At 43.0% G+C, this 23,049-nt stretch overlaps 1 protein-coding gene across 7 annotated transcripts in view; it reads left to right on the forward strand.

Moving 5' to 3' along the window:
* FARP2 (FERM, ARH/RhoGEF and pleckstrin domain protein 2) overlaps window positions 1-23,049 on the forward strand; it is a 191,931-nt gene that overhangs the window by 4,708 nt on the left and 164,174 nt on the right. For 5 of the 7 annotated variants that reach the window (XM_045029426.1, XM_045029425.1, XM_045029427.1 and 2 more), the window contains exon 2: window positions 4,695-4,948. In XM_045029426.1, coding sequence (XP_044885361.1) covers window positions 4,745-4,948 — 204 coding nt within the window. In that variant the 5' untranslated portion in view covers window positions 4,695-4,744. Of the gene's footprint in view, window positions 1-1,131; window positions 1,153-4,694; window positions 4,949-23,049 lie in introns of those variants that run through there. The other 2 variants (XM_045029429.1, XM_045029428.1) reach the window with 2 other exon arrangements.

Consider the following 23,049-nt stretch of genomic DNA (forward strand, 5'->3'; position numbering starts at 1 on the left):
CAGCAAGAATACTGTGGGAGACCGTATCAAAAGCTTTGCTAAAGTCAAGGAATAAGCACGTCCACTGCTTTCCCCTCATCCACAGAGCCAGTTATCTGGTCATAGAAGGCAATTAGGTTTGTCAAGCATGACTTGCCCTTGGTGAATCCATGCTGACTGTTCCTGATCACTTTCCTCTCCTCTAAGTGCTTCAGAATTGTTTCCTTGAGGACCTGCTCCATGATTTTTCCAGGGACTGAGGTGATGCTGACTGGCCTGTAGTTCTCTGATCCTCCTCCTTCCCTTTTTTAAAAGATGGGCACTACATTAGCCTTTTTCCAGTCATCCAGGACCTACCCGATTGCCATGAGTTTTCAAAGATAGTGGCCAATGGGTCTGCAATCACATCCGCCAACTCCTTTAGCACCCTCGCTTGCAGTGCACCCGGCCCCATGGGCTTGTGCTCATCCAGCTTTTCTAAATAGTCTGAACCACTTCTTTCTTCACAGAGGGCTGGTCACCTCCTCCCCATACTGTGCTGCCCAGTGCAGCAGTCTGGGAGCTGACCTTGTTTGTGAAGAGGCAAAAAAAGCATTGAGTACATTAGCTTTTTCCACATCCTCTGTCACTAGGTTGCCTCCCCCATTCAGTAAGGGGCCCACACTTTCCTTGACCACCTCCTTGTTGCTAACGTACTTGTAGAAACCCTTCTTGTTACTCCTAACATCCCTTGCTAGCTGCAACTCCAAGTGTGATTTGACCTTCCTGATTTCACTCCTGCATGCCTGAGCAATATTTTTATACTCCTCCCTAGTCATTTGTCCAATCTTCCACTTCTTGTAAGCTGCTTTTTTGTGCTTAAGATCAGCAAGGATTTCACTGTTAAGCCAAGCTGATCGCCTGCCATATTTACTATTCTTTCTATGTATCGGGATGGTTTGTTCCTGTAACCTCAATAAGGATTCTTTAAAATACAGCCAGCTCTCCTGGATGCCTTTCCGCCTCATGTTGTTCTCCCAGGGGATCCTGCACATCAGTTCCCCGAGGGAGTCAAAGTCTGCTTTTCTGAAGTCCTGGTCTGTATTCTGTGCTTGACTGTGGAAATATATCACCATGCATCAGGAGGAACCAGAGACTGATGTGTTGCAGAGCACCTGATATGAGGAGTCATGGGTAATGACAAATGTATTACATTTGTATTTTGTGTCTAGATACTATCATTAGGTATTGAAAAATGTACCAGATACATGTTCGCTAGAGAGCTTTATATCCAAATCCAGATAAATGATAAATTTGGGGGTAGGAAAAGAGACTACTTCCTCATCAGTGTTCAGAAGCAGCACCCATGTGAGAAGTCTAGCTCCCCTGCTACCAGCTGCTGGGAAGTGGATTTTTATCACAGTGCTGATCCTACATCCTGCCTGAGGCTAGACTTATGCACATGTGTGTGCGTGCTTTTAGCTCGTAGCTATATTGTAATTTTGAATTTCTAACTGCTGGCAAAAATTAAGAGTTTTCTGTCTCATTAGTTGTTTCAGACCCTTCTGGGTCCTGCTAGGTTAGAGGTTGTTGGAGGAGTCTCCACTGTTACGCCCCTTCTCCAGAGCCTCTTTGCTGCAAGATGAGATGTCTCCACTACTCTTCTTCTTCTTCCTCAGTCTCCCTTGTTTGCGTCTCTTTTCTCTGAGAATAACTTAAGTGCTTGCTACTGCTGCTAATAACTTTCTCTTCAGGGTAGGGACCATGTCTAATACTAGGTTTGTATAGTGTCTAATGTAGTAGGGATGCTGTAATATTTTGCTTTTTGTAATAATTGCTTTCCCAAGTAGTAGCATGAAACTGACTTGATTCTTGACAGTTTCACAGTTGCCTGCAAGGTTCTGAATAGAAGTAGTGAAAACATCAGAGCATTAATTTAATTTAAATTTAAAGGGACATGTCATTTTGAAATCCAGTCACTTAAAAAAAGTTAATAGTTTCAGATGTTGCACTTCCCCCTGAATCCCCCTGCCAATTTTTGCAGTTTTTAAAACCACACTTTATTATTTTAAAGATTTTTTTCTTTCCTCTTGCTGTGTGGAAATAAACATACAAGCAGGGGAAATAGTATATAGTTTGAAAATAAATACAAAAGGGTGTGTGCGCGTGTATAATATATACACACACACACACACACTGTCAAGGTTCCTCCCCCACTCTGAACTTTAGGGTACAGATGTGGGGACCTGCATGGACACTTCTAAGCTTAATTACTAGCTTAGATCTGGTAACACTGCCACCATCCAGAAATTTCAGTGTCTGGATCACTTTCTGTCGTGTCCCTCTCTCCCCCCCCCCCCCAAAACCTTCCCCTCCCTGGGCAGCCTTGAGAGGCTTTTTCACCAAGTTCCTGGTGAACACCGATCCAACCCCTTGGATCTTAACACAAGGAGAATTTAACCATCCCCCCTCCCTTCCCCCACCAATTTCTGGTGAGTCCAGATCCAGTCCCCTTGGATCTTAACACAAGGAAAAAATCAATCAGGTTCTTAAAAAGAAAGCCTTTAATTAAAGAAAGAAAGGTAAAAAATATCTGTAAAGTCAGGATGGAAAATACTTTACAGGGTAATCAGATTCATATAGCTCAGAGGAACCCCCTCTAGCCTTAGGTTCAAAGTTACAGCAAACAGAGGTAAAATCCTCTCAGCAAAAAGGAACATTTACAAGTTGAGAAAACAAAAATAAGATTAACATGCCTTGCCTGGCTATTACAAGTTTGAAACATGAGAGACTGATTCAGAAAGATTTGGAGAGCCTGGATTGATGTCTGGTCCCTCTTAGTCCCAAGAGCGAACAACCCCCAAACAAAGAGCACAAACAAAAGACTTCCCTCCACCAAGATTTGAAAGTATCTTGTCCCCTTATTGGTCCTCTGGTCAGGTGTCAGCCAGGTTTACTTAGCTTCTTAACCCTTTACAGGTAAAAGAGACATTAACCCTTAACTATCTGTTTATGACAGACAGACACACACACACAGAGTAAACTGTGGGGAAACATATTTTTCTCTAATCCTTAGTGATAGTAATTTTAAGTAACAGTAGTAGGCAAATAATTTCAGCTGTGGTGTGGGTTTTTTTTTTTTTTGCCACTGTCCCTCCTAAATCTTGTTGTTTGTCACACCTTTGAGCAGGAGAGGTACAGGAGCTGCCTGCCTACAGGCTCAGTAAGACAACAGTTGACCAATTTGCATTGAAGGCTGTCTTTGCATAAGGTCTGACCACTTGTTTTTTAAATGAAAACTTTTTTTGGGGGTATGAATGTATGTCCCTTAACTCTACGGTGCAAGCTTCCCACTTGGCTGGAGTATGTAGACAAGTAGATTTTTTTTCAAACTCTGTCTATAGTGAAGAGTGCATTAGAAATAAATGGATATGATTTTTTTAAAGAAAAAGTATGTTTATTACAGAACAAATACATTAAAAATTAAGCCCAACATTCAATTTATGTTCTCTTATGTGGTAGCTGAATGGAGAGAGCTAAAAGTACGGTTTCTGTGTAGTTGAGGGTTGTGCAGGCTCTATGTGAAATTGAGGAAATCAGCGCTGCAAGAGACAGTGTAGCATTCTTCACAGTGGCTTGTAAGATGACATGTTATGGGGAATCCTGCAGTACCAATTTATGATGCTGCCATTTAAAGGCACAGGCTGGATCCCTGGCCCCACTAAGTTTTTCTTTGTGATGCTCTGGTGGTGTAAAGCAAACTTAAAGTTGGCACAAGTGGCCTGCTGAGGAGTCCTGCCATGATGTAGAGCTGGTGTATCTGGCTATCTGCTACCCCCACACCCATTGAAACCTCTAGTGCAGGGGATGTGGCTGAGGAAAAGGGAGCATGGCTAGTCCTTTGTGCTTAAACAATTCCTAGTTGCTAAAACTGTCCCTTGGGCCCATTGTAGATGGTGCAATTTAGAGCAGACACAAAACTACTGTCCAAGTTACTTCTTTGTGACAGGACTGTCAATCCACAGGATCTCCAAAAGTGATGCTAAATCACCTTTTCCATGTTCCTTTCTCCAAACTGCAGTGGGCACAAAGTGGCTGGTCCTGATGATCTGGGCCAGAGTGCAAACAACAAACTTGAAGTTTTTTTTCTTCTTTGATTCATGTCATCACTTGAAGTGTAGTTTTTTCTTTTTCTTGCCATAGTTTCAAGCAAAATATTAGTGATGAGCACTTCGTATTGGGTGTGCTAATTGAACGGCAACATTTTCAACAGTAACTGATATTTTTGCATACTTGATTTAATCTGGTTGGCATGCTGACTCCCTAATAATCTGGAACTGTTATCTGTTGCAGAACCCTACATCATGAGGCTTCCTAGCTGCTAGCACTGGCTGGAATAATTTAGACTCAGTGCTAGTCATTCCCTGTTCAAGTTTCTTCTCACTACTTGCGCCCATGTACTCTGCCCATGCTCTCCTGTTTCCTGTCCATATTTCTGATTCGCTGTTTGGTTTGTTACTGCTTGTTCCCCCCCTCACCCCCGTAGTTGCCTTTTTCAAACTCATTTTGATCAAATTTCAACATTTAAAAAAATATTATTGATTATTTTTTGATAGTTGAACAAATAAGTACATGAGGACTCCATGTATAATTTTTTAATGTAGAATTATGCTTTCTGTTTGTAGAATCTTCATTTTGAAATGTTATTTAATGAAAAATATCTATTTTTTTCTTAGGCATTATTCTCTACGTTCCCCTTTAGGTATTTGGACATTGTTGCTGAATAATGGGGGAGATAGAAGGAACGTACAGAATACTGCAGACTCCTGGTTCTCGTTTGGGAGTCCAGAAGAATACTGGAGTGAGTACGCTGGAGCCAGAGCAAAACCTTTCTACAGCAATGGCAATGACACCTGCCAAAATGCACGAGAGGGATCTACCGATCAAAATAAAACTGTTGGACAACACTGTGGAAGTACTTAATGTTGAGGTAAGAAAGAGGTTCAGTCTGATTTCAGATAAGCTTAGTTTCAGGTAATGTAGAATTTACTGTATATACTGGTGTATAAACTGGCAAAATTTCAAGGGAACTTCTGGAATGGATGTTCATATAAGACTCAAAGCAAGGGAAGAGAGAAGCCTCTGGTCCTCCAGATCATAGAGCAGGTCCCCAAACAGCTCACTCGTAAATAGACCTCATTTGCTCATCTAAGACCTGCAAGTGTGGATCTTATAAGGAACATAGATGTTAGTATCAGAATTATGTATTTAAAATAACTTCTGTTTAACTGAACAAATATCACAAAGATGGTGATATGAGAGTTGGTTAATACACAAGAATATACAGTAATTAAGAATGTTAATGTTTTTTGCATTGCTGTAGCTTCAGGTATCCAGATGTGACCACTTTGTTTTATACTTTCTTGTCTCTCTTGGAGATCTTGCAAAATTAAAGACATAGTGCTCTCTTGATTTGAAGGTGGGGAAAGCCTGAAATCTGTTTTCTTAAGTCCAACTTTTTGCACCTTCTTCAAATGAATTTGTGACATCAAATCACACACCTTGGCAATTTTGAGTGTCCTTTCCACAATGATCTGACAGTGCTCCCTGAAAGGTTAGCCTTGGCATCTAGGTCTTTGATGCTGGGTCAGTATTATGGTTGCTGAGTAGTTGAAGCAACCTTTAAAAATTAAAAATTGTGGGGTTGCTGTAGAAACAACTGAATATAATCTGTTGCTTCTCTTTACTTTTACTTTTCTCCTCCCCTCTTCCACCCCTCCCCCCACCCACTCAAAAAGTAAACTGAAAATATTTCACAGATAATAGGGTTAGAAAACACCTTTCTATTTCAGTTAAGATACACTCAACTTTCAGGTTATTCTGCATTAGTAAAATCCTGACTCTTTTAGAGCAAATGTACAAAGCTTTAAATTGCTGTGTAGACTTCTACCGGTTTTACTAAAAAAAAAAAAAAAAGCAGGAAGAGTGATCTCACTTAGAAATGTAGAAATTGGTAGTTTCTTTGCGTGATTGTCCAGATATTTTTACTCTTGGTGTATGTGTGCCTCGTGTGCAAGATCTGCTTCTTTTGGCCAACAGTGTTTGTAAGGGCATTGGTGCAGCCCCGGATGTTCTTGCCCTCCCCCCCCGGGCATAGAGAGCAGAGTGGACCAAATTGTCCCTCATTTTCTTCTTACTGCCTGTGGCAGCAAGACAGAACCCTTGCAGTGTCTGCCTGCTTTGCTGCACCAGGGGTCAGCAACATGTCCGTGGTAATTTTTCAAAAAATTGAATGACATAAACGCCCCCCCCCCACCCTCTTCATCACTAAGTGTAGTGATTTTGTCAAGTGTCTGTCGTGCAACATGGTGGTGCCGACCCCTGTGCTGCACCCTGAGCTAGGTGGTAGGTAACGGTTAGGTGTGAGGTAGGTGGGTAATTTTGTCTTGTTGCTTATTGGCAGCATGCAGCAATTTTTAAAAACTTAAGTCAAGTTCTAGGTTTAAGGCTAGAATCTTTCCACTTGCGTGAGGTTTCAGTGCCACTTAATGACAGGTACTCTTGATGCCTATGTTGTTTAGGAGAGGAACATATTCCTGAGCAATGTACCATATGTTGATCCTTCTCTCAGCAGACTGAAAAAGCTAGAGAAGCTGGCCTAAAATGTTTCTTCTGGAGTGGCTATGCAAGCCTTCTTGGACATAGAAAGGGAGGACACAGCTAGACGTCAGTCTTGTGGTCAGTCCCTTTCTATGAGCATCCTGGGTAGGTGATATTCCATCCTAAGCTCCTGGGCTGTGTTGACCAAGAGGCCTCCGTTATCTGCCTCCATTCAGGCTTCAAGAACTTCTGATGGGTAGGAAGGAGCACTGCTCCAGAGTTGTAGGTCACCCTCTCCAGTGCCTACTTAGACTTATTTTCTCACCCCAGAGAAGAAAGGGGTTGGTGTCCTATTTTGGAGGTCCTCACATCTGAGCTGTGTCTAGCATCCCAGCAAACCCTGTGCTTCCGTCCGCATTTGGTGCCATCTTTCAATGGTTTGTGTACTGCATGCCCTGCCTCTTTCAGGCTGCAGGAATTGATTCCAAACGGCTGACCAGTATGTTGCTTGCTCTGCCCAACACGTCACAAGTGGCAGTGGAGTTACTCCTTAAACTAAAAAGTCAAGAGGAGTGCAACGTTGATCTCGCCACACGTAGTAGCTATGATATGAGATTGCTTGTGGCTTTCGCAGAGGTGCTGACCACAGTGGAACTCTGCTTTTGGGCTTGGGAAACAAGCACTGAGTCATGGGGTCACATTGTGATGCACATCTGAGATGACGAGCAGTGACTGCAGAACTTTCGCATGAGGAAAGCCACATTAATGGGACTGTGTGATGAGTGCGCCCCAGCCCTGCAGCACAAGGACACGAGAATGAGAGTTCCCTTGTCATTGGAGAAGTGCGTGGCGATTGCACTGTGGAAGTTGGCTACTCCAGACTGCTACCAATCGGTTGCTAACCAGTTCAGAGTGGAAAAGTCGACTGTTGGACTCGTGTTGATGGAAGTGTGCAGGGCCATTAATCGCATCCTGCTGCGAAAGACCATGACTCTGGACAACTTGCATGACATTATGGATGGCTTTACATAAATGGGCTTCCTTAACTGCGGCAGGGTGATAGATGGCACGTGCATTCCAATTCTGGCACCAGACCACCTAGCCACTGAGTATATTAATCTCAAGGGGTGTTTCTCAATGGTTCTCCAGGCGCTTGTGGATCACTGTGGATGTTTCATGGACATTAACGCAGGCTGATCTGGAAAGATGCACGACGCACGCATCTTTCAGAACACTGGCCTGTTCAGGAAGCTGCAAGCAGGGACTTTCTTCCCGGACCAGAACATCACTATAGGGGAAGTTGAAATGCCCATCATGATCCTTGGAGACCCCGCCTACCTCTTAATGCTGTGGCTTATGAAGCCGTACACGGGGCAACTTGACAGCAGCAAGGAGCAGTTCGACAACAGGCTGAGCAAGTGCAGAATAACCGTTGAGTGTGCTTTTGGCCGTTTAAAAGTCTGCTGGAGATGCCTGTATGGGAAACTGGACATGGCCAATGACAATATTCCTATGCTTATAGCTGCGTGCTGTTCTCTTCATAATATTTGTGAAAGGAAGAGTGAAAGCTTTACTGAGGGCTGGACTGCAGAGGATTAGTGCCTGGAGGTTGTTTGAACAGCCAGAGACCAGGGCTATTAGCGGGGCACAGCGTGGTGCCATAAGGATCAAGGATGCTTTGAGGCAGCAATTTGAAGCTGAAAGCCAGGAATCATAGAATCTCAGGGTTGGAAGGGACCTTAGGAGGTCATCTAGTCCAACCCCCTGCTCAAAGCAGGACCAACCCCAACTAAATCATCCCAGCCAGGGCTTTGTCAAGCCTGACCGTAAAAACCTCTAAGGAAGGAGATTCCACCACCTCCCTAGGTAACCCATTCCAGTTCTTCACCACCCTACTAGTGAAAGTTTTTCCTAATGTCCAACCTCAACCTCCCCCTCTGCAACTTGAGACCATTACTCCATGTTCTGTCATCTTCTACCACTGAGAACAGTCTAGATCCATCCTCTTTGGAACCCCCTTTCAGGTAGTTGAAAGCAGCTATCAAATCCCCCCTCATTCTTCTCTTCTGCAGACTAAACAATCCCAGTTCCCTCAGCCTCTCCTCATAAGTCATGTGCTCCAGCCCCCTAATCATTTTTGTTGGCCTCCGCTGGACTCTCTCCAATTTATCCACATCCTTCTTGTAGTGTGGGGCCCAAACTGGACACAGTACTCCAAATGAGGCCTCACCAGTGCTGAATAGAGGGGGAATGATCACGTCCCTTGATCTGCTGGAAATGCCCCTACTTATACAACCCAAAATGCCATTAGCCTTCTTGGCAACAAGGGCACACTATTGACTCATATTCAGCTTTTCGTCCACCGTAACCCCTAGGTCCTTTTCTGCAGAACTGCTGCCCAGCCATTCGGTCCCTAGTCTGTAGCAGTGCATGGGATTCTTCCGTCCTAAGTGCAGGACTCTGCACTTGTCCTTGTTGAACCTCATCATATTTCTTTTGGCCCAATCCTCTAATTTGTCTAGGTCCCTCTGTATCCTATCCTTACCCTCCAGCGTATCAACCACTCCTCCCAGTTTAGTGTAATCTGCAAACTTGCTAAGGGTGCAGTCCACACCATCCTCCAGATTGTTAATGAAGATATTGAACAAAACTGGCCCCAGCACCGATCCTTGGGGCACTCCACTTGATACCGGCTGCCAACTAGACATGGAACCATTGATCACTACCCGTTGAGCCCGACCATCTAGCCAGTTTTCTATCCACCTCATATTTGTTGCTATGCTCAGGATTGCAGTGCTTGTAATGCTCAGAGGTGATTGGTGTACATGATGCAAGAAGGGACCTTAACATAATTGTATGTTGCTTTGCAGTGCTCTTTTTGCTTTCACTTAATAGAATAAAGATTGCTTTCAAACAAACACAATTCTTTAATAAAAGACACCAACTGGAGGAGAGAGTCAAACGAAAAAATTCATCAGCAGGGATGGTGGAAGGGAAGGTATCAAGAGGAGGAGGGGTCCCGGAATGGATACAGATTTGTGTATGTCCAGGGATCATACCCAGCCTTCTCCTGTGGAGTACAATGCAGCAGGTGCTGTACTTCAGCAGGACCAAACTGTAGAAGGATGAGTGTTGAATTCAGTGGGTAATGGGAGTTCACACTGCTTGACTGTGAGGAGGGAGGAGTAGAATGCTGTGGGTAGAGAGTGGAGCCAGGAGGTTGATAAGTGTGTTGGCTGTGTGTGTGTGTGTGTGTGTGTGTGTGTGAGAGGGGGCTCATGGGAAAGAGTTTTATGATAGTGGCTGCGGGGCGGGCGGGCGCAGAGCTGCTTGGTTTGAAGAACTAGTATTGCCTGGAGCGTGTCCACTTGGCGCTCCATAACGTTTAAGAGCTGCTCCATGGCTTCTTTCTGGTGTGACACGTTCTCCTTTTCGTCCCTCTTCTCGCTGTCCCACCACTCCTTCAATTCCTGTTTCTCAGCGGTGGAGTGTATCATAACCTCATGGAGAAAGTCCACCTTAGTTCTTCATAGCTGCTTTCTAATTCTGCGCAGCCGTTCTGCTGCCGATAAGGGAGGCTGGCCTCCCAAGGTCATCTCTGTGAAGTTTAAATGCAACATTTTACAGAAGCAGTATTGTTTGCAACACAGACAATACTGATTCAGTGCTTTAAAACTCAGCCAGTACTCTCACACCTGTCACTAACTGGCTGACCCCAGACAAGCACACGTGAGCCACAAGACCCCCAAAATGGTGAGTAGCCGCAAGGGCAGGATGAATCACTCTTCCTGGACCCTGCTGTACACTGGGCACCTGGCTCTTGGGGAGAGCCAGCACAGTAGGGAGGGCTTGATAATCATTCCTGTCCCCACACTTTCCACAAGATGTGGTCATTATGGAAGCTATCTCACTGCTGGGGGTGAGCAGGGAATCAAGGGAGGGTCTTTTCCAAGCCTGTGGCTTCCATCCTGGCCCCTATGCGGCTCGCCTGTGTGTTAACAGCCTGTTCTGCTGCTCAGAATAAGAATGCAGTAGAAGACGAGCCTGATTTCTGCAACCCTCCTGCCCCCAACAAATCGTTTCAGCAATTCCCAAAATCAGATCCACTTACCAGGGGCCTCCTGTTTGTCCAAGATTTCCTCCTCCTGGCTTCCTCCACTCTTGACTGGCATGTGAGCCCATGAAGTATCCACAGGGGCCTTCACAGTGGAGGTGGGGTTGCCACCGAGTATCGCGTCCAGCTCTTTGTGGAACTGGCAGCTCATGGGCGCAGCATTGGAGCAGTGGTTTGCCTCCTGCCTCTTGTGGTAGGTGTTCCGCAGCTCCTTCACTTTTACCCAACACTGCAGTGTGTCCCAATCATGGCCCTTTTCTATCATGCATCGTGAAATCTGTCCATAGATATCATAATTCCTATGGCTGCAGCACAGCTTCCTCTCCCCAAATGCTGATGAGGTCCAGCAGCTCTGCATTGCTCCAAGTGGGGAATTGCCTGGGGTGTGGAGCAGGCATGCCACCTGGAAAGATGCGCTGAGACCACTGCACGCATTACTGAGCAAACAGGAAAGGGACTTTCAAATCTGCAAAGGAATGTATGGGGTGGGGATGATTGGTCACCTGAGGGCAGTAAAGTGAAAACCGATGACCATAGAGATGAGAACAGGGATTGTAGGACACCTCCTGGTGTTCAATTGCAGTGCTGTAATTGCCATTGTGTCTACACTGGCATGCAGTGCTGTAGCCCCGGCGCAGAAAGCTCGACGCCTCTTGTCGGTGTGTTTTTTTTTTTGTTTTTTTTTGAGCGCTACAACTGCACAGTTTCTGCATACTAAGTGGCTTGGTAGTGTGTACATCTCAGGAGTTACAATGCAGAAACTTGCCAGTGTAGACGGGGCCTAACTCATTATCCTCCTCAAAACTTTTCTCTGCTGTGATGCCTACCAAAAACTGGACAATTTTTAGGCTCCTAGTGTGTTGAGACCACTGCCTATCATGCTTATTAATATTTTCTCACTATCTGTCTGTATCCATCTGTTATCTCTTGTCTTACACTTAGATTGTAAGCTCCTTGGGGTGGGCACTGTCTTTTTGTTCAGTGTTTGTACAGCACCTAGCACAATGGAATCCTGGTCTGCGAGTGGGGCTCCTAGGCAGTATGGTAATAAAAATAATAAATAAAAGTAGAGTAGACTGTATGAATAGTGTCACAGCATAGCAGACATCCTATTGGACTGCTGTATTAGTTGAATACAAAGCCCCCCTTTCCTTCTTCCCTTTAAAAGTTAATTTGTCAGATGTCTAGAGAGGAGTAACAGCCACATACTGCTGATTGTGAAGGAGTATTTGAAATTCTCTAGCTTCTCGTGGTGGTGTAGGGCTATGACACCATATAAGGGCTATAAGGAATGACATTAGCACCAGCCAGCTAGAGAAGACAGGGATCAGGGAATAACAAGCCGAGTGGCTGCTTTTGTAAAGCAGTCCTGAGAGCAGGGGAAGATCAGGCCTCTGAGCAGCTGCTCCAGGTTCAGATGCTAATAGCATGTGACTCTTGCCTACTCCCTCTGTGTGCATGTGAGGAGTTTTCATAGTAATTTCCACCTGTTTAGTTCTAACAGTTTGTGTTTTTCACAAATGCAAAATAACACAAAATAAAGTGAAATACTGCTATTAAAATGTTGCCTGTTACTCCTGTACTATGGGGCTGGGCCTGGCTCTGGGCATTGTGATTTGGTATGCAAGCTTGCAGTGCTGTTCAGGTTTGGCCCTGTCATGATGGTCTGAGCCAGATGTGAGTGAGTGGCTGGCACTGCAACCCTGCAGGCCAAGTTGCAATGCTGTGCAGGGGTCTGGGGCCAGCCCTGCAGGACAGGAGCTGCTGCTGCAGGGTGAGTGCGGGGTGGGCTTGCTCTGCAGGGCCTCCCATCCTCTGGGGGAAGGACCTGACCCCTGGAGAGGGATGGATACAACAAAATTCCCCAAAAAATTAAAATAAAAAGAATTTCATTGGGCTCTAAAAATTACTGACTCTGGGACTAGAACGTTGAATTTGTAGCTAATTGCTTCAGATAAAAAGGCTTTTGCATGACTCATGGTTTGTTGATTCAAAACCTTTTCATGCTACTTGAATTATCTAGGGCCAAGAGCTCTATTGTGGAGGACTGAATAGGAACACTGCACGTAAAGGATGAAAACTCATAATGAGTGGACATGCCCATGAGCTTGTCTTTAAACTCCCTAACAGTGGAGGGTGTGTGTGTGTGTGTGTGTGTGTATTGAGGGAGATAGTGGGGAAGATAGAGTACATCAGAGTAGACTTTCTCAGTGCGTGTTTGATATCAATTACTGATTGACATGCAAACCTGTATAAGCAAAAAGAAGAGGTCTTATGTGAACTAGTTATTTGTACTTCTGTCTGGACTTCACTTCTTACAGCCCTTTAAGGTTAGAAGGGGGGAATAGAAGATTTGTGAGACCAATACAGCTGAGAACACGGGTTGCTGATTTTCAGTCAGTCACTGGAAGTTACATACACAGGAGCTTTGTGAGCCTTTTGGAGCTTAAGACAGAAAGCAGGCCACAATTTCTGGGAATGACTCATTCTGAGTTCTTAAGCATATCTTTTATTATAGAGCGGAGCCTAGCTGTTCTGGCATTCTGCACAAGGCAGAGTTAAGGTTGTCTGTGTTTGACTTGATGACTTTGTAGAACTGACTTGCTAAAGAACTTGAGGGTATGTATGACTTTATTCCTTATTTCTGTACTTTTTGGTTTTGAGCGTGCAAAAGGGACAATAATGGTAAACTTAAGAGGGTCTCTCAAAGTCTCTTATCTGAGTTTATTTCAGTGCCTCTCAAAGGAGATGATCTAATTTACTTAAAAAAAAAAAATGTGAACACATTTAATTCCTTACAGATTATAAATAAAATCCGGTCAATGTTCAGGTGTATAAACAGGCAAAATTGTATTGTGTTCAGTAGTTTTCAGATTTTTCTGTGGATTTGGAAGGCCTTGTTGCATATCAGGTAAAAGTCCATCATTCCTGAAGAAATATTCCCTGCAATTTTATATGTAATACTTATATATTTTAGTTGAGGAAATGAAATTCAACTGGATCCTCTTGCTTCTTCAGCTGGTAGCATCATTCGTATTGGCAAATTATCACCAAATTGAGGATTAGTTTGGGTTTCAGAAACCATACCCTCTAGCTGTTGCGGGTGTGTGTTGCATTCAGGCACAGTTGTGCAAGATTGGAAAAGGGTGCTAGTAATACAAGCCAGAAAAGTGATGTCCTGGAATGAAGGGCAAGACGACAAAACACTTGGTACCAAACTGGAGGATATTATTCATTTAGGACAAGGCCTTGCTTTTAAAATAAAGGCTTGGCAAATGAAAACCCAGAAATGTCTGTCATTTGTTATCTTCTGTATTTATATTTTATCACCAAATTTATTTTTTTCTCGGTCAGATTTTTGAAACAAATGTAGCTGCTTGTATCTGCAACTTGGTAGATATATAGGCTTGAGTGCTCTTATCTCTGGATTGTGCTTGATTTCAGTCCTGAGCTTATTACTTTGTTTAGTTCACTCATTTTTTGATTGTACCTGAATTTAAATTCCCAGTTCAGCTGAAGTTAGGCTCTTTTTTCACTAGCCTGCCTTTAGATTCCTAGAGTTGCTATAGAGACTTTAAACGCCTTGGAAACCAAGATATTTGAATCTGCAGTGTAATTTGAGCTCTTCTGTATGAGCGAGGAGGATAGTGGGGAAGCCACTTGAGATCAGATAGGTAGGAGCATGTCAAATAACTTTCATTTTACCTCATCTGATTTTAAGGTAGTTGAATATACACAGCACAAAATATAATGGTTGGCATAAAGAGACAAGGCAGTACAAGAGATCGTGCATAATTTCTTTCTGCGTAGAATCTGACTTCAGTTTTCTCCACTAATAACTTTTTTTAATAGTCGCAAATTTGCATCTCTTGGTCTAGATCTTACAGACTCAAGTTAACAGGATGGATAAAAATCAATGATTTAAAAAAAAAAATCGGGTCTTTTTTATGTAAAAGAGAAATTGAGCAGGCCTAGAGGGTGAAATGGTTAACCTGAGTCTTGATGGGTAGAGCAGTGCCCACAATGATCCTGTTGTATGTGCTTGTGTGACAACAGAAGAAGGGAATGTCATCCTTACAGAAACAATTGATACATCAGGAAATGCACACACAGCAGAATACTTACAAGAAGTAGCAGTAAAAGCTATAACAAACTGAAAAAAAATTCAAATGTCTAATACGCAGCTTGGTCACAGACAATGCTGCAAATATATCCAAGATGAGAAGAAATTATTTAGAAGACTGAAGAGAATCCCAAGTTAATAACATATGGTTGCAGTGCTCATTTGATGCACCTCCTAGCCAAAGACTTCAGTGTTCCATAAATAAAGGCTAATGTTGTTGAAATTGCAAAATACTTCTGTAACAACCACTTTGCAGCAGCTGCTCTGAAAAAAGTGGGAGGAACCAAGCTAACGCTCTCACAAGACATGATGGAACTCAGTAGTGGACTGTTTTGAGCACTATGTCATCAGATTAGGCCAATTACTGATAGTTTGTGAACAAAGTCGTGAAAAAATAGATGGCACTGTCACAGCCAAAGTTCTCAACGTTGAGCTTAAGAGAAATGTTGAACACATGCTGAGTACCCTGAAGCCTATTTCTGTAGCCTTGAACAAAATGCAGAGAAATAGCTGTTTTATTGCTGAAGCTGTTGAAATTTGGAAGGAACTGAGTGAGATCTTAAAAAGAGAAATATGCAATGACAGAGTTAAATTACAAACCTTAAAAAGACGAATGGGACAAGCACTATCTCCAGCTCATTTTCTTGCAAATATTCTCAATACTCGATACCAGGGTCAAACCTTAACTGCTGGAGAAGAGGAGTTGGCTATGACATGGACATCCAGCAAACATCCCTCCATAATGCCAACTATAATCAAGGGTGAACCATTCAAGAAATATTTGTTTGCTGATGATTATTTTAAAGGAAGTCACACCAATGAACTGGTGGAAGTCACTTAAGCACTTGGATTCAGAGACTGTTGAAGTGATAATCTCACTTTTAACAGTAGTAGCTTCTTCTGTTGGTGTAGAAAGAATATTTTCTTCCTTTGGACTAATTTGTTTGAAGTTGAGAAGTCATTTGGGACCTGAAAAAGCAGAAAAGCTTGTTTTTCTTTTCCAGATTATGAACAAACAGGAAAATGAAGGTGAAGATGACTGAGTTAACTGCAGAAGCCAGTATTTTAAGTTTCACATGTTGACCTGGCTGACAGCGTTGATTTTAATTTTTGTTTTTTAAAAAAATATTTCATTTAACTATTTTTGTTAAAAACTTACAAATACAAACCTGATTTTAAAAAACTTGAACGTTTAACTAAATTCAAAAATTCATTTGCTTATTTTGTTAAAATATTATGTTTGCTTTTGAAGAAATAAAGTCCAGAATATATAATGTTGTTTTAGTTAAATAAAACAATTTTAAATGTCTGTCTGGTGATGTTCTCCTCCTAATACAGCATGGCAAGAAAATCCCCCAAATATTAATGCTTAACCTGTGGAATTGGAGATAGTTTACCTCCCAATGACTTAATAAATATCTGCTTCAATTACCTTTGGTAAATGAAATAACCAGACAATCATTCATTTTCTGATATAGCTGTAAAACTAATATGAAAAGTTTTTAAAAACAAATCACTTAAACATGTATAATGCAGGGGTCGGCAACCTTTCAGAAGTGCTGTGCCGAGTCTTCATTTATTCACTCTAATTTAAGGTGTCATGTGCTGGTAATACATTTTCATGTTTTTAGAAGGTCTCTCTCTATAAATCTATGTATTATATAACTAAATTTTTGTTGTAAAATAAACAAGGTTTTCAAAATGTTTAAGAAGCTTCATTTAAAATTAAATTAAAATGTTGATCTTACACTGCCGGCCCGCTGCTGGTCTGGGGTTCTGTTCATCTAGGCCGGCAGCGGGCTGAGCGGGGCCTGCAGCCAGGACTCTGGCTGGCAAGGGTCCGGCAGCCAGAACCCCACACTGGTAGTGGACTGTGTGGGGTCGGTGGCCAGGACCCCAGACTGGTAGTGGGACAAGCTGCTCAGCCCACTGCCGCTCAGGGGTTCCATCCGCCGGCTACTGCCAGCTGGGATCCCAGCTGCTGGACCTGATCATCCCACTGCCAGTCTGGGGTCCCGGCCCTACCCACGTACAGTGGGTACCTATCTTCTCCCTGGTTTTGGTTCATTCTCTTCCTCTCTCTGCACTGAGCTGAGGGTGGGAGTGCACTGAGCACAGGGCTGGGGGTGAAGGAGTAGGCTGGGGGTTGGGATGTAGGGTCTGGCCAGGAGCTAGAATGAGGGAGGGGGCTCATGACTGGGGCAGGAGGTTTGGGTGTGGAGCACTTACCTGGGCAGCTCCCATTTGGTGTGAGGGATGCTGATGGGAGTGTGTGTATGTGTGTGTGTGGGGTGTGTGCAGGAGCTCCTGTTTGGTGCTCGGGGGGGGAGGGGATGTGGGGTGTGTGTGGGGGCTGGGTATGTGGGGGGTGCAGGTGTCAGGGCATGGGTTGTGGGGGGCCTGGGTATGTGTGGGGGTGCCAGAGGCAGGGCTGGGGTCATGGGGGCAGGGTGAAGAAGTCAAGCAGAGGGCTTGATGTGTGAGGGGGGGCTCAGGGCTGCAGGGCTCAGGGCAGAGGGCTGGGTGTATGTGTGAGGTGGGGGGTAAGGGCAGAGGGCTGGGGTCGTGGGGTGCTCATGGCAGGGGGCTGAGGGGATATGCCCCCCCCTTCCCCAAGGCCCTGCCCCCGAAGCAGCCTCCGCGGGGAGCAGCGAGCATGCTGACTTCGCTCCCCCCCACCCCTTTCCTCACATGGGCCATCAGCTGATCAGCAGGGAGGGAGGGACAGAGAGGAGGAGGAGGGGCAGGAACAGGAACCCAGCACACTGGGAAGAGGCAGGGGAGCTGGCAGGACCAAGCTTCTGCCCCCACGGGGGGCGGAGGGGGTGGAGGGTGGAGAAGAGCAGGCCAGGCATGGACCCCGGCAGGCAGCAGTGTGCCATTAAAAATCGGCTCGTATGCCGTCTTTGACATGCGTGCCATAGGTTGCCGACCCCTGGTATAGTGTGTACCTTCTAAAAATGAAACCTACATCTATCTCCGAGTTGTGAAGAATATGTATTAACGTCATAACAACCAGCAAGAATGCACTTTTATGGAGAAATCCATGATTAAATCAAGTCTTTGTGACTAGTGATTTTAAATCAAATCCACCCTGCAAGTTAAGAGAGGAAATCTCTTCTCGCCTTCAAATACTGTATTCCAATTCTGGGCTTTGTTACTCCTCCTATGGTAAGCAATGATTTTCACTATCTGTAATATTATAAAATGTTAGAATAAAACCATACCATTTGAGACTTCTGACCAACTCAAGAGGAAGTCTTCTTCCATGCTTGAGAATTAATTGTAGCAGAGCTTTTAAAATAATCAACAAATCCAAGTAGATTTACCAATTCTATTTTACATCAGCCCGAAAATTATGTTTTGTGCTAGAAGTGGCTTTGTTTCCTTTTCCTCTCCCTTGTTATGATGCTTTTAGTAAGTGAATGAGCCAGTGTCTTCACTAAAGGGAAATAGCGTGCTTCTCAACTAAGTGGAGGCATTTATCAACGCTGAGTACATATTTATTCACTTCATTAAGTTTGTTTTGGGTTTTGTGTTTTTTGAAGTTGCCCGACAGTTATAGTTCTGTACATTTTCATTCCTTATGCTGGAAGAAGTACCGGTACTTACATCTTGTCATGTTTCCCTGCTCTTAATTCTCAGGGATTGTTCTAGGTCCTTGCTGTGGGTTTCATAGAATCATAGAATATCAGGGTTGGAAGGGACCTCAGGAGGTCATCTAGTCCAACCCCCTGCTCGAAGCAAGGCCAATCCCCAGACAGATTTTTTGCCCCAGATCTCTAAATGGCCTCTTCAAGGAGGGGGCTCACAACCCTGGGTTTAGCAGGCCAATGCTCAAACCACTGAGCTATCCCGCCCTCTCGGTTTGGCTGGTGTTGTAGATGTTTTTGTTCCATAGTCTCTGCAGTTATACATTGAGGAACAGAGGTTTTTTTCTGCTTTCTTTTCACTTTTTGACATTTCTGCCGCTCACTTTGTTTTCATGTAATTAACTTAAAGCTTTATGAGCTTACTGCAGACACTTTTTTATCTTTTTATCATTTTTGAGTACTGTAAGGCCAGAGCATATTCAACATATCTACTATGTTGTTTGTTTTGGCTGTGTCCCTTTTGCACGTTGCAGGAAAAAACAGAAATAAAGTACTGCTGTTGTGCACTGTACAACAGAATAATGAAGTAGAGCTGGATTCATGTTTTTCTCATTCTTTTGTGCATGCATCATAACTTCATGGCGTGTGTGTGTGTTTTTTTTTTTTGGGGGGGGGGGCACGTTGCATGAACTTTTTAAGACTCGAACTAAACCTCCAAAGTTGCATTAATACAGAGCAAAAACATCACTTCCCATGTTGAGCTGGGGACAATTTCTTGATGTGCAGTCTGGTGAATTTTTTTGAAGCTCCCAGTATCCCATGTGGAGTAACAGGGATATTAATGGAGCTACAGAGGGAGCATGATTCTCTAATCACATAGCTGTCCTAAGATCCATGGAGAATCACACAGATTTTAGGGCAGTGGCACACCTGAGGCAGAACAGCTCACTCAGGAGCTGTCTGTTACTGGCTTCCTGCCCACACCTATGAACGATCTCCAAGGGAGGTAGGTGTAGAGTGGGAGTTAATGCTGAAAGAGGAGAGAATGTTAATCTGTGCTGAAACTTTCTATGCCGATTCCATGGGTTTGCCAGGGGATAATGGCATTTAGGGAGTTGTCTTGGCTCCAGCCCCTATCCTTAGGTCTGGTAGCTCCAGCTCCAAAACCTGTGGAGATTGATCATGGGCTCTGGGGAATAAAGAGGAGGAATAATTCTTGTTGGACTCTGCTCCATCCTCTGACCTAACTGGTATATACGTGCTTTGTTCCTTTAGTGTCTCTTTCAAGGATGATTTGGCATGTATTTAATTTGCATTGTAGAATGTTTGTTTAATATCCTTGTGTTGTAAGAGAAACTAAATGTATTAATCTATAACTCTGTGGAAGAGCCTCAACTACTGAATGCCTCACCTGAAACTAGGTGCAGTCTAAAAAAACACAGAGATGATGTGTGGGAGTTTGGAAAAAGATTGGAAATTAAAATTGCTCAAACTGCCTTTAGTTGTGTTTCCAGTTCTGTTAAGGTTTCATTTCTTTATCAAAACAGATATTGCATTATTTCCAAGCTCAGCGGAATACATTGGTATCTTTTATTGTTGATAGCTATTCTATTTTAGCTAGATATCTTAACTATGCTAAGATACAGTACTTCGAGCTGGCAAGAAGATGCCCCACGCTTTTTCTTGACGTGTCATTTTTGAAGTATTGAACAAAGCAGATGGTGTCTCTAACAATTAGTTTCACTAAATTTGCTTGACTTGTTTACAAGCATGTAATTTTCCTCTTTATTAAAGCTACTTGTACTTTAACATCTTATTTGAAAGGCTTATTTTAGGCATGTTTGTTTTTATATGGTTTTCATGCACCTTTAATTTAAAAGGCGTGGAATGAAATTGTGTATACTTAGATGTTCATTGTCATTTTAGGTCTGTGGTCTGCTGTCTGAACTACTGACTGTGACTCGCCACATTCTTAGACCTTAAAATCGGGAACTGGCTTAGGACCTTCAGGGCTGCTTACAGGGCCGTTCAGGAAGTCATCTGAAAGGTTGTACGCCAGTCAGTGATTTCCTGGGTTTTTTTAAGAATTATATTCCGCCTCTAGCCACTATATGATGATAAAAACATCAATAACATCAGTATATGCTAACAATAAAAATGGCATTGACGTTTAAACATCAGGAAAAATTGCCATAATTTATTACAGGGAAGTTGTGAAGAAAAAGATGTAAATACTAATACACACTTATCAAGGAATCAAAATACAAACTTGCTGCAATGGGAAATGTGTAAAGGGAACCCAAATAAACTTACTTGGACATAACTATTGAGAGGTGCTCTGTATTGTATATAATGAGTGTAGTTTGGGACAATGCCTGGCAAATCCTCAGCCTTTCTAAGAAGAGGCCCTCCTATAGGAGGAAACAGTCTAACTTTTGGTCTTTCTGGCAAAGAGACAAAGCTCTAAACATGAAGCTGCTTTTGTGCTCTTCCCCCCCCCCCTCCTTCCTTCATGTATTTAGGACTTCATTTCATAGTGGGTTTTTCTGTGTGCTGTAAAAGTATTAACAGCTTAAATATGTGTGAAGTGGGAGGACAGACTGCTTCTAAATCCTATTAAACAGTATGCTAAAAGAATCTAAATACTGTATTAGTAAGCTCAATGTTTTTCTTCTGTGACCAGGAAAAAATAATCAAAATTCCAGAAAGAATCATAGCCAGATGTTTGTCATTGATCCTGCTTGACTAGCCTAAATATGGCAAATAAGCGGCCGCAGAACTTTTTTGTCTGACCTCAGAAGAAAAAGTTAGTAATTCACTATTTGAAATTTGAAGATATTATAGGGTTTAAAAAGAAAGTAATTCAAGCTTTCCAATCTACATATTATATAATTCTACTATACTTTTTGAAACCTGTTATTTTGTGTTTGGTGGCTTGACTTTCATTTTTCCCCTCAATGTTCAGTCTAAGATTCCTGGGATCTGTGGTGTTCAGTAAACTTTCTTTAATTATTCATCATATTTTTGTGAACATACAGTGGTAAAAGTAGTTGTCTGCACGTACAAATACTGTTAGTAAGAACCATATAGCATCTGTAAATTATCTGTTATGTAAATGCCTGGAGGCTTCAAAAATGAGATTAGGACCCTATTGTACAAACACACAAAAGACCCTGAAGAGCTTTTAGGGTAAGTAGACGAAACAGATAGGATGGGAAAGGAAACAGGCACAGAGAGGTGAGATGACTGCCAGGCTATATGACTTTGGGCAAGTGGCAGAGCCAGGAATGGAACCAGCTCTCCTGTGACTGCCCAGTGCCCTATCCACTACACCATGATGCCTCCCTAAACCCTTTGGGGATTCCAAAGTAGCTTTTTCAGAAAAGGCTGCTCTCTTGGTAGGGGGTGGGAGGGGAATGAAAATGCATTGTTAAAAATAAATCCAAGTTCACCAGTCTTCCTCACTGTTACCTTTAGTACTGGTATTTTTGGCACAGCTACAGTTACGTTCTTCACTATTGTGGTTGTATGTATTTTTGGATTTTGGAATCTCAGAGCAGCTTTTTTTATGGTTTTTCAATAACTGATACTGGTACAGTGATTTTGGGAGTTGCTCATTATAGTGCTACTGTACTCAGTCACAAAATTGGAGGTTGAGGAAAAGGTGCTTAACCTGAAGAAGACACAGATACACCCACATGTGACATCTTGAGAACATTTTTATTTAATAAATTTTAGGACCAGAAGAGACAACTGTGATCCACTAGACAAGCATCTCTGAGAAACTTGATATAATATTACAGTGGCAGTCTACCTATATGTGCTCTGAAATTCTTGTTGACAGAACTTATTTTGTGGAAGCTGGCTTTATATGTCTAATATTGCTCCGTGGTCCATTTGTTCAATGTAGACAAATCAGCAATTGGACTTGTTTATCACTGTGTAGTCTTTTACCACAACAAAGCCTTGGCGGCACATTTTACAATTAGGAGTATCCCACATATTTTTCCAAGGATTTCAGTTTTAGTGAGCTTTTCCCTCCCAACTGTGATGGAACAAAGCTGCCTCTTCCTTGCTCAAGTAATGAAGGTAGTGAGCTTTACAATCAAAAGGTTATTTCTATAAATGAGTTCCTGCTCTACCTTCAAGAAGCTCTGTGGATCTGTTGAGTATTGACCTTCTTTAGGTCACAGAGGAGAGACTTTTAACTGGTTGCACCTTTTCAGTATGACTTCTGCATTTGCACAAGTACAGATTAGTACACTTGCTGTATGGTACCTCTAGAGGCCCAAATACTGCAGTGCTAGAGTCCTTTTGAAACTCAGCATATAGGGTCAAATAATGGTCTCCTTTACGTAGATGTACCAGAAGCCAAAAGTACAATACAATTTCATCCCAGTTTCTCTGTCACATAACAAACCCATCTCTTATAAACTCCCCGTGTCAAAAAATGAGTATCTGAAATTAGCAAAAGGTCCAAAATGCCTAGCCATTCTGGAAAAAAACATTTGCTGTACAGAGTTGATACCTCCAGCAGTGAAGTGGTTTAACTCTAATAAGCCTTTCAGTGGTCACAAGTCGGTTTGATGCTAAAACCTCATTAAGATGAATGAGAGACTGAATTTGTAGCCAGACTGAAACAAATTACACAAGACAGCAGA

The sequence above is a fragment of the Mauremys mutica genome, chromosome 9 (assembly GCF_020497125.1).
Source record: "Mauremys mutica isolate MM-2020 ecotype Southern chromosome 9, ASM2049712v1, whole genome shotgun sequence".
Taxonomy (NCBI): domain Eukaryota; kingdom Metazoa; phylum Chordata; order Testudines; family Geoemydidae; genus Mauremys; species Mauremys mutica.